We start from the raw sequence: 15,608 nt of genomic DNA, 5'->3' as shown, positions 1-15,608 counted from the left end.
ACACAACTTCGCCTGCAATATGCAATCCATATAGTATCCATAAGTATATTATAATAATAAGTAATCCATTAAGTATATTACTTCTCCAGATAGCAAAGCAGGAAAAAAGACTTACTGAATGCAAGTAATTTTAAAGAATTTTTCTTTTAAATTGCAGTTATAATTCACCATTCAAACAGGAGAATAACAAAGTTGTTAGAGAAAATGCCTACGGAATATCAGAGAAATATTCCATCAACAACCATAAATTCTGCCAATCAGTTTCGTTTATTACCATAGCAAATCTTCGTTGGTAACTGCAGCAGATCAGATAGAAGTGGTAATCTGATTATACCAGATGGCTTTTCAGGATGAAGGCAAATTCCCTGGCTAATGGCCACAATTCCCTTGTTATAATTGAAATGAGTAAAAATCTAACCTTAATTATCAAACATATTAAAATAATGTTCTGTCTGGAAAATAACTAATATTTATCACAATAATAAACTTAAGTGCAAGTATTAGAATATGTTGCTTCTAGAAGTAATTTTTGCAATTAGAGAAAGAACTCTCAAAAATTAGGCATTAGAAACCATAGCTAATTTTTAAGAACCTGACCATGATTGGAAGTTTCATGACAAGTCAGCCAGTGAATTGTATTTGGCATTTATATTTGTATCAATTGATAGAAATAATAAAGTTCAATATTATTAGACAAACTGTGGGGAAAAAAATCAATCTCAAGAACTTGATTTTCATTCACATTTGAGTGACAGATGGAGGTTTTAAGTTTAGTCCTTGAGGAAAGGATTTGGAGCATGTCTGAGAAGCATTTAACTCATACTACATTTTGGAGCTTTAACCTTGTATTCTTCCTCATACTCATGTACCTGTTTAATTATTTGTGATCTCACCCAAAATGTGAGCTAAAGCAAAAACTATGTACAAATCAACACAGTAGAAAGATGCTCATGAAAACAATAGAACATTGTCTAAGCCATATGCATTTCATAATAAAATTAGTATTTAAAATTAACTTTGAATTAACTGCAAAAAGAAAAGAAAATATGAAGCTGGAACAAGGATGAAAAATTTTATTCATCAAATTAAATAGTGAGAAAGAAACAAAAAAGTTTGGAAATAAATTACAAAAGCTTTGTTTAAATTCTACAATTCAGAAATCTTGCTTTGCCAAAGAAATCAAGTTTATCCTTCACCAAACACAATGCCAAAAAATAAATGGTTACTAATTTAATCACATTTCTTATTTCTAAAGTTAAATCTTACTTCAAAAGTAAAAGCAATAAATACAGGTAGACTTAAAAAACATGATGTAGTTCCATTAATTAATCTGTTCACTTATGTCTTTACTATGGTCTAAAATCATACTATTGTGCAAGAAAATGTTAGCATTAAGCAATATTTTTAACATAATTTTGACAGAAGAAAAAAATGAGCATGTAAAACATTTAGGAAAACAATAATATTAATTTAAATTTCATCACAACAAAAGAATGCATTGTGACAAATTGTGTTTGAGAACATTTTGAAAAATTTATTCAAATTAAATCAAAAATTGCATGGAACTGAAATTCATTGCAGAAAAACTAATTTTTAAAAATTTTAAGTTGATGTAAAAATAGACTTAGAATGATAATATGTTTCAAAATAACTGCAGAAAAAGTTTAAAATTTAGAGTAATTTTTAATTAATTAAAATTCCGAAAAATTCTTTCTTAGTGATCATTTGCTTACGAAGAAGCAACCATCTGCCAAATTTCAATTCTTTAAGACCAATGGCTTGGATAGTTTCATGATGAGTGAATCAGTCAGTCAATCAATCAATCAATAAATCGCTGTTGTCTTTTATATAAAGATAAGAACAAAGTAGAGTAATGAAAACAAAATAAAATGGTGCAATGTCCAGCTTATACATGTGATGAAGTTCTCGTATTTAAATCTAAACACTACGATTTTCTCAATTAATCTGGCTTCATCAATAGACTAATTCAGGAGCAGAGTTTTGAAGTTTTAATTGCAAGAGTTAGGTATGGCCATCCTGCAACAAGCACATAGAAACTAAATTAGTTATGATCATAACAGGTTACTATTTTTTCAAAAATTTCATTATCTGTTTTTGTATGAAGCATATAAATATTTTGCAAAACTCAATACTTTCTGTTTCAATGGTCCAGATCAGCAGATAAAATTCACCATTAAATGAAACTGAAAGGGAAACTTTAGAAATTGCTTTTCAGACATTCATATAAAAAAAGGAGAAGAATTTGGGGGCCTTTCTTATTACCTCTTTTTTTCTTATTTGTATGGAAAATGCTGCATTCCGCACAGTACTAAAAATTAAATAAAAAAATACTGAAACTTTATGCTACTTCTGACTCAATTTCTGAATATATTACATCAATTGTTCTTGTATTCTTATAATTCAAATAACTTATTCCAACTTAAACTTGTAAAGATGCAAACTAAATTGGTTACTCATGAAAAGACATTGTATATATTATTAAAAATTTGTAATGTTGCTTTCCAGCACAATTAGTTCCATCGCAGGAAAGACAGTTTTACGATCAGCTCGATTGGATGCTCATATAATACCGGATCAATGACCTCCGAGTTTGGCGACAAAATAAATGATACTAGAATCTTCCGGAATTTTGGTGATAGCACCACTAGGCGGCGAATTATGCTCGATTGTTCGAGAACCTTCTGTGCCTTGCTCCGGAAGCTATAAAATGTCAGCAGTCCAAGCCGAAGTCAGTCGTCTAGAATTGTATAGCAGTCAGCGACGAATTAGTTGGATCAATCCAGCGAAGCGCAAGCGTTGAGTGGAGCTCAAGTGATTAGTGAATAGGGCTTGCGCCGAGTCTTGAAGACAAGTATTGTAGCAGCATCGAGTCGTGTGTTGAGTAGCCAGTCGTATAGTAGTGAGGCGGCAATTGAGTACAGCTAAAGCGAAAAGAATAGCAGGTGTTTGGAGGGACCGTAGTGAATAGCAACGTGAATTTTCTTTTTCTGTTAAGTTCTGTCTGGCCGCTTTGTGTGCTGTTGTTTACTATCGATTACTACTCACGGGCTGCTGCGTATTGCTTGTGTACGTCTTGGCTGTGTTTTACCGTCTTGTGAATTGTTAATAAACGTCGCTATTTGTTACTGAAGCCTGTTGACTGTGTCACCATACACCCACTACAGGCGCACCCATCGTCGAGTTTAATGGAATTTAATTTCCAGTCCGCAACAATATTTTATATGCTTTTGAAAGATTGATTTCGGTATAAAATTTACTGTCAACATTTCATACATTTTTTATGCCGTGCATTAAATAGTTACTCCAGTAAAATTTCAGAAGTTAGATGTTCTTCTTATCTTCAAGTTCTTGCAAGCAGTTAAGTGGAAATAAATACTTAAATCAGAAGATGTCCTTCATATATCTACATATAACATCATTTTAAAATGCAATAAATTAAAACAAACAGAAAAATATACACGAATATAAAAAACATTTACCTTCTATATTGCTAAGAATTTTAGCATTGCCACCTGTGCCCTTAAAATTGGAAAATGAAACATTTTGGTTGAAACATGAACGTAAGAAAGCTTTAGAATTTCTCCCAAACACAACTTTGAGCATATTTTGCCTAGAAAGTTATTTATAGAAAGAAAATATTTGTAAAACACTTTTAATAAAATATATATTTAAATGATCTTAAGTACTTTAAAAACTGTTTAAAGAGCTGTAAATCTGAAGAACTTTTATTGAAAAGTTACTTCAATAATATTTTAAGAAAATAATTAATCTTGAAAGAGATTAATAATTCTTCAGAAAGGAAAAGGCATTTAAAAATACTGATAAGAAATTAAAGGAAAAAAAAATTGGTATAAACAAAGGATAGAAAAAGACATTTTTATTTTTGCGAATTTTTCATTCTATGAATTTTCTGAAATGTTGAATTTATATGGTTTGCTATAGCTTGTAGATGAACTAACAATAATAATGCATATTTTAAGAGAAATATACCAGACAGGGAGATTTTCAACAATGTTCTAAATAATTATATGTCATTGAAATTTATATTCATTTTTTTCAAAAAATATTAATATAAATAGTGGACAAGTCCAAGAGACAATAAAATAGCTATTTGTTGAAAATAAGGCAGTAAAAAAAAGTTTTAATGGATACTAAAGGATGAAATTCATATGAATGTTGCATTTTACTTTCAATTTTGATTGTTCCTATTTATAATACATCTCTTCAAAATATAGCTATTTCATTACTTAATAAATTTCATACCTAAAAGAAGGTAGTAACCACAAAAAACTGTTTTTACATGAGATAAAATATAACACTATGTAGTTTCTTATGTCTTTTTTTAAATTATTATTATGTATAGTTATAATAATATACAGTGATTTGTATATGTAACTTTTTCCATGTACTACAGGTTTCATAATTTCATGTATTCTCTTAAAATTCAGATGTCATCAATAAGATTTTTTATTACAAAATTTGGCTATTTGTATTTAAAATGCAAGAAGAATGATATGGAATGTATTAGCTGTATATTTTTAAGGTCTGTTAGTAAAAGTCTTGAAAGTTCAAATATGAAAAGGAAAGGATATTTACCTATTTTTTTTCAACATTCTAGACATATATTAAGTTCCGTCAATAGATATTTTCAATCATATGAAACAGATAATGAAAATTTAAATGCTCACAGGAATTTTTTTACTTTTAGTTTTTAATTTAAAATTAAGAGTTATAGTAATTTCAGTATTAATAGTAATTTAAGAGTAATAATTTCAATACTCTTACAAATTGCAATTTTTGCTTCTTATTTCAAAGAATTTATTCCTTTTTCTTTATATTTCCAATGCAGCATTAGATTTTCTAAGCAGGTGATATCTGCATAGATAAACCTTAAACAGAGAAAAAAAAAATTTTTGTTCTCAAAACATATATAAATCTTAATTTGGCTACAAGTAATTAGGGGGGGAAAAACTGCAATAATAAATTGGTGGAAATTCCTAGTTTTAAAAAATTAACACTACTAAACATTAAAAATTTTTCTGAAGTACTTAAGTCCTTGTACTTTTTTAAGACACTATTTTACTACACCTCATTTAATCCATGAAATAGACAGGAAAACATCGTAATAGATGCTTCAAAGAAATGTAAGAGTTACTACAAACACCATCCTTGTTTTAAAATCAAAGTTGAACCATATAGCGGTTTCAGTTATTTATTAAAATTTTCAAATCAGAAAGAGGAATTTAACTAACAGATTAAAACTAATGTTCATTTTAAAATACCTGTGGATAAAAATATACTATAAATAGCACAAAAAATATGTATATGCAAGAGAGTATTAGCTTTTATTGTGTCCTGATCCTTTTTATTTTTTAATAACTTAATCAATTTATTGAAAATTTGAAGTCATCTAGCAAACTGCTTTATAACTTATATTTTTATTTTAGAAGTGTTTTGAAATTTTTGTTAGAAAATACTAAGTAACTATTATTTGTTTTACATGTTGTTGGATTTTTTAATATTGTTGTTACATATCTGAAAAATGTAGAAGTATATTAAACAGTCAAATTTTTGTTATAGGTTAATAATGAAAAATAATATATACATAATATCTTTTCAGAGTTTGTAAAGAACAGGAAATGAAACGTGCAAAACTGATTATCTTCAATAAAATAATTCCCAAATTGCATTCTGAAATAAATATTTCTTTAATTCTTTAAATTTTTTGCAATTAATTATACCTGCAACATGATTTCAAATACCAATGTATATATTTAATTGTAAAAAGGGTATTAATTTACATCCATAATAAAAATTAAAATAACACTATTATTACCTTTAAGACTTGGTAAGTTTATAAATTAATATAAGATGTATTTTAATATTCTTCCATTTTTATAGCATATCCAAATATTTTAAGAAATCAAATCCTATTGCAAGAAGGCCTGAAAAAAAAAAATCCTATGAGTATATCAAATTCAACAGCAATAAATTATAAATAATAAAAAGTTATTTTACGAATGCAATAGCAAACATTCATTCCACAAGGGAAAAAAATGCACTGATAATTTACATTATCTGGCAAGATAGTGCATAATAATATCACAGTTTATAATTTTGAATGAAATGCATCAAAACATAGCATAAGTTTTTGTACACCATTAGCACAAAATTCTCTCGTTTTATTTTATTGAAATCTAATAAAGCATTACATTAATTTTTTGATAAATTCATTACATCAATCTTTTGATTAATTCACTATTAATGGTGGATTACAACCATATGGCATTTAAATATAACTTATTTAAAACATAAACCAAAGACGAATAATTCACATTTGATGTGCATCAATCTCATTAGAAGTAAATTTAATACTTTAAATGTCATGCAACATGCAGTTACTGCATGCTAAATATACCATTAACAATATTAATTGCTTGCAAATCTAGGCATCAAAATAAATTACTTGAGCAATATTACATTATATTGACACACCACTATATGTAATCATGTTTAATTCAAAATACAATAAATTCCTCATTCTCAAGATTCTCAAATGAAACTAACTATTCCAAAATTAAAGACATATAAAAAATCGGCAGTTAAAATAGTCACAATAGAAAATAGGACAAGATGAAGAACACATAAAATAACTGATGCCATAGTCCAATGTCTAATCATAAGATTTACAATCTTAGCAATTACAGATAGAAATGAAAATTATACTACCAAAAACGATCAATCAATAGCAGAAATGTAGACTGTTACAGTAAATTCCAAATAAAATAAGACATGGAAAGCAATGCTTTAAAAGAATATATAAAATGAAATAAAATGATTCAACATTCTTAAATGGTAAATCAACATTAATCTTTAATTTCAGAGCCTTGAGTATTGAATATAGTGAATCTGCTTAGTTTTTAAAATATGTTGGTTGTGTAATTCTTCAGTTGTTACCAGTATATTGCTTAATTCAAAACTTCAGAATCTTTCTCTTTCACACAATAAGTGGTAAACATTTTCTGAAGGTACTAATTTTATTCTGAATCTAAGTAAATGAATAATACTTTTCTTATATAATATGCACATTCAAAGATTACTTTAGAGCTGGAATTTCAGTAAGTTTTTATTAAACATTAGTTTAATAAGTAAATCAATTTCATGGCTGGTTTGCTCAGCAAAAGATTTTTTAATTTGAGGAAGAAAATAAGAAACAGGCTTATTACATTTGTAGAAACTAATGCTAAAACTGAAACAGAGGAATAAGTAGTTTGTTTAGAACAACAGAGAATTCTAGTTAATTCAGATCATAACATATTTGACTTGCACTGCAAATCTTCAAAATTTTCAAACAAATGCTTATAAAATTTCAACTATAGTAAATTCTGTCAAAAAAAAAACAAAAAAAACTGCAGATTGTACATATTTTAAAAAATTGATCTTAGGAATTATCAAATACTAAAAATATTTTTAGTTAAGGACAGTTTAAAATTTTAAATAAAGCATATATAAAAACTGGAAGTATGACTATTCAAATAGCATTTTAGAAGGCAGACAAGACATGTGCACATATATCTATGATGGAAAATTTATCTGCTCAGCCAATTTATGTTATTTTTTTAAGAACCCATGTCGATTCATATAATATTTAAAGCTCAACATCACCGCTCACAAAGCAAATAAATGGGAGAGAATGCTGATCACTGCAATGATGGTAAATGGGATATATAATCTTAAAGTAATCTCCAAAAACAGTTCTCCCTTCATGCTCCCATGATACCAATCAAATTATTCAAAATTATGGAGAGCAAAGGTGGAACCGACTAGGGTTTATACACTCAAAATCAGTTTAAGAACATTTTTTCCATTTTAAGTAAGAGTCATGATAGATGGGATACATTAACTACATTAAATGATGCAAATCTAATTCACCAGCTAATTGAAACATTGCATCAATTACAATAATAATTTACCAAAAGCAACACCCACAGCTGATATAGTGATAAATTAACATACATGGTCCATAATAAAATTTCTTTAACTGGCTAGGTATTTATTTTCACAATGTATAAGTAAATATTTGGTCATATTGGTTAGCTGCCATACACAACGAATATGCACAGATATATGCCAGAGATGCTAAAAGGAAGACAACAGTAACCTCCTCAAACAGATCTCTTTCTAATTCATGTAAAGAGAGGGAGGAAGGTAAAAATTAGACAACTGGAGAGATTATTCTTTCTAATAAAAAGGATAAACTAGCAGAATAGTTCAAAACCATAAAAATTGACAACTGTAAAAAGGGCATGTCGAAAAAATATGAAAAACATGATACTTTCCACCCTATAATAATCAAAAATATGTTCATATCACGATAAGGGAGAATAACCTGTAGATATAATGTTTAAGATACCCAGGTAGCTTAAGATTACCATGCAGCTACTTAGGGCCATTGGGTAGAGGAGGGATCAGAGGCGGACCTAGATAAAAGGGTGCTCAGGGCAAAACCAAAACCGAGCCTTTTCCTCTCTCTCTCTTTTTTTTCTTTTTTTTTTGAAACAGGGCCCTTATTTTTTTATTATTATTTTTACTCTTTATACCAAGGAGTGCAAAGATTGAAATTTCAATTAGAAATATTTTCATAATGATCATTATATAAATAAAAATCCCTTAAATATAAAATATATCGGAAAATGTTTGGACAACAAATTTTATAAAATCAGCTAAAAAGTTTTATTCTAAACTTACAAAATTTTTTCCTTTCTAACTTTAATAATTTAAATAAGGCCCAGATAAAAAAAAATCAAATGGTAGTAGGTGTGAAGCTTTTAACACATTAGAGATATACAAATAAAAAACAACTTTTATTTATATCACAATTGCAAAATATATATAGAATATACATAAATCTCTTAATTCATCAAAATGGAATAAATATACAAATATTGATGAAAAAGTTAGTTATAATATTTTTTGCTTATAGGCATGTTGAAATAAATCCTTTGTTAAAACATAAAAATCAGAAAAAAGTCTTAATAATTAAAATAATATATATAATTATATGCAGAATTATTTCATGCATACTGTCAAATTTATCTATCAAAATTTACAATCAATAATGCTTCATAACATATCTAGCACCCTGTGATAAAAATTACATGACACAAAATAAAAAAAAGGGCACAATTGCACAAAAACTCAAAGATCTGATTCAAAGACAAAATAAAATTAACACAGTATTAATTTGTCTATGACGTAAAATTACACTCTTTTATAATTTTACTAAAAAATCTTTATATATGTATGAAAAGGGATACATTACTTCTAAAAAATTTTAAATGATTTAGATGCCAGAAACGGTATAAATTTATCTTTCGCACTTTTATCAAAGTGAAGGTGTTTCTGATTTCATTGAAATCCATACAAACTCAATATAACAAATTCTCAGAGTTGTCTCTTTTTTTTTTTTTTTTTTTTTTTTTTGGTCACCCTGAAATTTTGAAATATGAAAATATTAGCTTTTGATAGCTAAATTATCATTTACAACTATACTTGATGGTGCTTCTATCAAAAAATCAGCAGAGCTGCCTTAAATAATTCAAAACTAAAGAAATAAATTTATGAATGTGTGTATGCGTATGTGGTAAAAATATTCAATAGATGTTTTGTAACTACATCTACATAGTCTTAAATCACAGTACAGATTTTTTATGCATATAATTTTCATCATATGTCCTTTTAGTTTTAAAGGAAATAATTTCTGGTTTTTCACATTCAAAAGCATTAGTCCAAAATCCAAAAGATCAGTTATTCAAAACATTGTTATTTTTTTCCGATTAATAGAGGTTTCAATGAATGAAAATAAATACGACCCTTCAGGCTCATTTACATCTAATTTGGCACTGCGGTTTTCCCCATCAATTATTAACACCCTAAATAAGAAAAACTGGGAAATTTCTTTTTATTATATGCACTTTCTATTCATTATCTTGAAATGTATGTCTTGGTTATATCAATTATAAATATGCTTTCCGATATTCATGATTTGATTTTCAGGAACATAGTTTTCTGATGATCTGTTTAACTGCCCAGATATTGGAAAATCACTTTTTTCTGAAATATATGATATTTTTATTGAGATTTCAAAATTTATAAATCTCTAGTTATGCTGTTGTTGATTATTTGTTGCTTTCGCAAGAATCAAAAAGTAAAGCTATTTCTTTTTAGAAAAATCCGAAAGATCTAAAACTCAACTTCTTTCATACAAAATTTCTTTTCATACAAAAATAAATAAATAAAATAAATGAATTCATCTGAGTTTTGAAAGCTTTGACTTTATTGACTTTGAAAGCTTTTAATTTTCTCTCATTTTGCTGGTATCGTTTCAATTTTTTAAAATCCAGGGAATAACAGCTTAATAAAAACTTAATTTTCTCTTAAGTACAGGGAATTGGTTCCTTAATTTTACACCCAAGATACTTGCCCTGCCCCTCTCCCCCCATCTTACTTACGCCACTGGGAAGGAGGGCAATTGCAAGCAGATCAATAGAAAAACATTTTTTATAGCCTAGTTGCGAAATAAATAAATTTGCAAAAAATACAAATTGTATAAGTTAAAAAAAATAATAGGACTACAAGGGTTGTTTACATTAAATTAATAAAATCATTATCAAATAAATTTATAATCAATGACTTTCACTTTTATTTGTAAATAAGAAAATCAATAACTAAAACTTACCGATATTTTGATTGAGTTATTAAAATAAATCATTAAATGTTAATAAAGTTAAAAATTTATTCAAATAATGAAAATAAATTTATCAGTTATTGAAAAAGAGGCTTCTCATAATGTTTGCTGGGGATTTAGGCATGCACAGCACTGCTCCCAGAAAATATAAACCAAAAATCATTAAAATATTATTAGTAACAAAGATATAAACGTAAATAAACTTTAAATGATGATAATCAAAGATTCCTCAAAAATAATCTCTGGTAAATACTAATTTTGATGTATTCACTCAGGTGAAGCTTGAGATTACTTAACCAACTGGGACTAGATGCATAGTAAGAAGTGCTCAGAGGGATAATATGAATTCTTTTATCCTTAGTTGTCATCAATGGCTTTAATAAATATAAGGAACACAAGAGATATGGTATCATTTTTTTTTTTTTTTTGCCTTCTCATAATTTTCTTTAAAAAACCCGACAAAAATGCATAAACATTTTGTCTTTATAAGAGACTAATCCATTTATTCTTCTCTTGCTCCTATTCACTATGCCATTGCTCACAATAACTGAAGAATTTTTCAATTTCTATACTGTTTCACAATGCCACTTGTTCCCAATAACCAAAGAATTTTTCAATTTTTATTCTATCTGTGTTCTAAATGCCAGACAACCCTTCATTTAGACAAATATTTTACATAGAAATAAGAATCGCAATTGCAGTTTTACATACAAATATGACTCAATAATTTTACAGACAGAATGTTTAAACTTTGAAATATTTAAGATTATACAGAGAACCTACGGCAAAATTTAAACCCATAAGCAAAAAAAAATTAAGCTCCTTAGTACATCCATGATTACATATTTTCTAAGCATAGGATGTTTATTTTATAATACAAGGTTTTTATTAAAAAATTTAATTTTTTTTAAATTTCAATATTTATTTCTATATTTACACATCTTTTATTGTAAGTTAAAAATGTCCTTTTGATTTGATAAAAAGAAATGATAATACAAACTGTCAATACCAAAATATTAAATCAAGTTTTATAGACTGATAATACAAATCTGTGATCTTTTCCAATATTTCTCAAAATAAACAAATTACCAGTTAGTTTAGATAGATAAATCATTTCTGAAAATGCCAATACTGATGTAGAATCATAATATGACCAAAATATTTTAGAAGGGGAGCAACATTTTTTTTTTTTTTTTTTTTTTTTTTGAAAACTGCAAAAAAGAGCAATGCTATGCTTTAATTTTTTTAAAGAAATTTTTTAGTTCAACTTTAACAGAAAGAATAGCAACATTTATAAATGGTCAGACTATAAAAAATTATCTTGTTACTTCTTATTTCTGAAGTTTAAAAATAAAGGACTTTTTCCAGCATTCCATATCTGCAAAAATTTACTCTTCAAAGCATATGCAATATAATTTCCATTCATTAGCTTTTAAAATATTACAGAAAAATATGATTAAATATTTTAGAAGAAATTAAAATGATTTAACTATTCCTGGTTTTAATACATAATGGAAACAATTCTTTTCTTGATCTCTGATTTTGATTTATTATATTTATGTCTGGGGATTTTAAAAAATTTACTTTGCACTTCTTAAGAAAACTGAGCATTTTTTAAAGATTTTCTTTTCAAGCATTTTTAAGTGTTTAAAAATTGTTTCCAAATTTAAATAAATTTCCAAATTAAATTTTCATGACTCTTTGTGCTTTGTAGTAGTTTTACAGAAATGAAATAATCTATTAACTATTTATTTTTTAAATATGTGCCTTTATTTAACACAATATTATAAATTCTGTTTATATTATATTACATTCTGTTTAAATATAATAATATTATAAATTCTGTTTAAAAATTGCCCTTTCTGGTCACTTAATTTGTAAAATCTTTCATTATCTCATAAATTTAAATACTCATCCATTTAATTGACAAGGTTGTGAAGTCAACTAGTCACTTCAGTGATATATAACGGATATTTCGATAAGTTTCAGATAAGTAGGAAGAAAAGAGGGAGTACTAATATAAAAAGGAAATTATTTGCCAATTTATCAAAACTCTTTATTTTTTTATTCAACCATTTTATTTTCTCGCATTTCTATTTTGACACCATTAACATTAAAACTAGTAAATATAATATTATATACAATAACTATTCTAAAACAATTATTTCAATTAAAACAGGCAAAAATTTGTGAAATTATCGGTCCAGAAATGTACTGGAGGGAAAATGAGATCCACAACATAATATAGTCGCTTAAAAGATAAAAAGCATGCATTTTCTTAAAGCCATTATGTTTAAATTTTAAGAGCAAAAGGAACTAGGAATGAGAAAAATAAAACTGAATTTTCACTTTTCAGAATTTGAGTATCATTTTAAACTGCTAATACAATTAAATTTCTTGTGAAATTTAATTCTTGTACAATTTAATTTCTTGTAAAAACAAAATTCAAAAAATTGCACAAATATGTTAAGATGCGGTATGACTAAGCTTAATTACTTGTTTTACAGATCTAAAATTACTAAATATATATTAACTTATTTAACAAGTCAAGTTTTTATTCTTCCACTTTAGCACAGTATAATTATTTTATAATTTTCAGAATTATTCTTTCTTTTGTTTATGCTAAACACTGATATTAAAGAACAATCTTTTTGATTTTTTTGTTGCACATATCTTAACACAATACTTATGTTTTTCAGTCTGTCATTTGAGCATAGGTCACATAAATGTACTGAGTAGATTTACACTCACTGCGTAAGTAAATCTGCAGTGAAACACACCCACATGAATTAACATTTTGTACATAAGTTAAAAGCTGAATATTCATGTTTTTAATGTTTATTTCATATGCTTTATGCATATGTATTTTCTTAAAATCATAATATATCTCAACATTTAGAATTGAATATTTTTAAGTTTACAAAAATGTCAGTTCAAAATATAAAAAGATTTAAATGTTGAAGGTTTCAAAATACTAAACAAACTCTAGTAAAGTGTGAAATTCATTATTAAAACAGATGATGAGCTCAATGCAATAGTTGAAAAAAATGTAGAAGAATGTCATTTCATAACACTACCCATAAAATTATAATATACATATATATAATATGAATTTTATAAAATTTTTCAAAGCATCTTTTTTCAAAAGTAATAGAAAACTCATTAAATAATACCTGATTTCTGGTTATATATGAGATTAAATAAGATCATTTTGCATGAAAACACAGGACGCTTAGCATTGCCACCCCCCCCCAAAAAAAAGCATAAGAAAAATTCTACAATATGCACCTTCTATTCAGCTAGAAACTGCAAACAATAATGTATTTCAAAATGTTCAACTAGTTCAGAACACCTAATACTTAATTTTACATGAAATAAACTGTTTACGAATGTATACACATTTCATTTCACAAATTTGATAATTTATTACATTAAACTACATATGCGCAATTATTTACAAAAAAAATTTTAATTCGTATCTTTATAATTAATTTACTGAAAAAAAAAACAAAGTACTCTTTATATTTTAATCAAATTACTAAAACTTTTCTTTGATAAAAAAAAAAACAGTACAAGACAACTTGCTAATCTTTAGCAAGACAAATATCAGCTGCTACATTTTACCTGCTAATTGAAAATATGGTTATATATCTTTTTATTAATATCTTTCCATAGCAAAAATATCATTTTACAGTTCAGCTCATAAATAATCAAAAGCCTTCACTGGCCGAATATAATAAATGCTGCATATGTAAAGAAAAAACTTTCACTTCAAAATGAGATATGAACAAAAGTCTCAAATAAAGCTTCTATGTTTCTGTATAAACTAAGATCGATAAAATTTTCGATGCTTTAAAATGTATATTAAGATATTAATGTTCTAATTACTCTTAACTTCATGAATAAACTGGAGCTGAATATTAATGCTGCTTTGACATAACAAAAATTTCTTAAGAAAATATTATTCAGAAGAGAAATGCCTTAGTTTTCTACCTTTCGAGTTTTAATTTAGTTCCCTTATTCCTATTCGTCAATACTTTGAACCCCAATTGTTCAATTAAGCCATTGAAACTTCTCAAAATTACAACTGATTGCTCAATCTTGGACATTTGTTTATGGTGAATAATGATGGTGAATTTTTAAAATACCCGCGAAATAATTTACTAAATTTCCCACAACAAATTTCACACAATGATAAAATAAATGCAATTAAAAAATAGATGTATTTGTTTTTAAAATTCGATTGTTAACAGTAATAAATAATAATGAGATTTTGATGAGTTCATGACACATAACGCTACCTTTCTATTGCTTTTCAGTAACCAAAAATTCAAAATGCATGAATTTGGCTCAAAATTACTGTTTTAAAACTTTCCTGAAGCGATGTATTTACAAAGGGAAAAACATTCAGTTAGCTGCTTAGCGAAAGTATTTAATCAGACAGAACCCTTCACGAGCCACATCGTTCTTTGCAGAAAAAGGAAAAACTCGGTGTGTGTTTGAATTAGTTGTAAATTGTAAATAACAGCACTGATCACGGATATGACGAAACATCAAAACAAAATTTTCTTTTGTGATCATGCATGGGGAATCGCTGGTTGAAATTAAAACAAAATTTATTATAACTTTTAATATTCGCATTTAAAGACATGGAGACTGAATTTTAGTTTTTTTATATGAAACAGATGGTTTAATTAGCAAGATTTTATATTTATTTTTTTAAATTACTACAACTTTAAGTGATTAACAAATCGAAAAAGCGGCTTTCCTATTGGTCGAAAAATGACAAGATTTCATACCGATAGAAGAAAGAGCTCTGAATTGCCAATGTTATTAACTG

The 15,608-nt window shown here is 26.8% G+C and overlaps 1 protein-coding gene across 3 annotated transcripts in view; it reads right to left on the bottom strand.

Moving 5' to 3' along the window:
• LOC129960014 (proton-coupled zinc antiporter SLC30A9, mitochondrial-like) overlaps window positions 1-15,270 on the bottom strand; it is a 57,232-nt gene extending 41,962 nt beyond the window's left edge. The window contains exons 1-4 of one of the 3 annotated variants that reach the window (XM_056073015.1): window positions 15,070-15,270; window positions 5,858-5,966; window positions 4,807-4,910; window positions 3,501-3,631 (exon numbers count right to left, since the gene is read on the bottom strand). In XM_056073015.1, coding sequence (XP_055928990.1) covers window positions 3,501-3,624 — 124 coding nt within the window. In that variant the 5' untranslated portion in view covers window positions 3,625-3,631; window positions 4,807-4,910; window positions 5,858-5,966; window positions 15,070-15,270. The remainder of the gene's footprint in view (window positions 1-3,500; window positions 3,632-4,806; window positions 4,911-5,857; window positions 5,967-15,069) is intronic. The other 2 variants (XM_056073014.1, XM_056073016.1) reach the window with 2 other exon arrangements.
• Window positions 15,271-15,608: the final 338 nt, after the last annotated feature.

The sequence above is a fragment of the Argiope bruennichi genome, chromosome X2 (assembly GCF_947563725.1).
Source record: "Argiope bruennichi chromosome X2, qqArgBrue1.1, whole genome shotgun sequence".
Lineage (NCBI taxonomy): Eukaryota > Metazoa > Arthropoda > Arachnida > Araneae > Araneidae > Argiope > Argiope bruennichi.
Note: the sequence above shows the minus strand (reverse complement) of the source record. Positions and strands in the feature narration are given on the sequence as shown.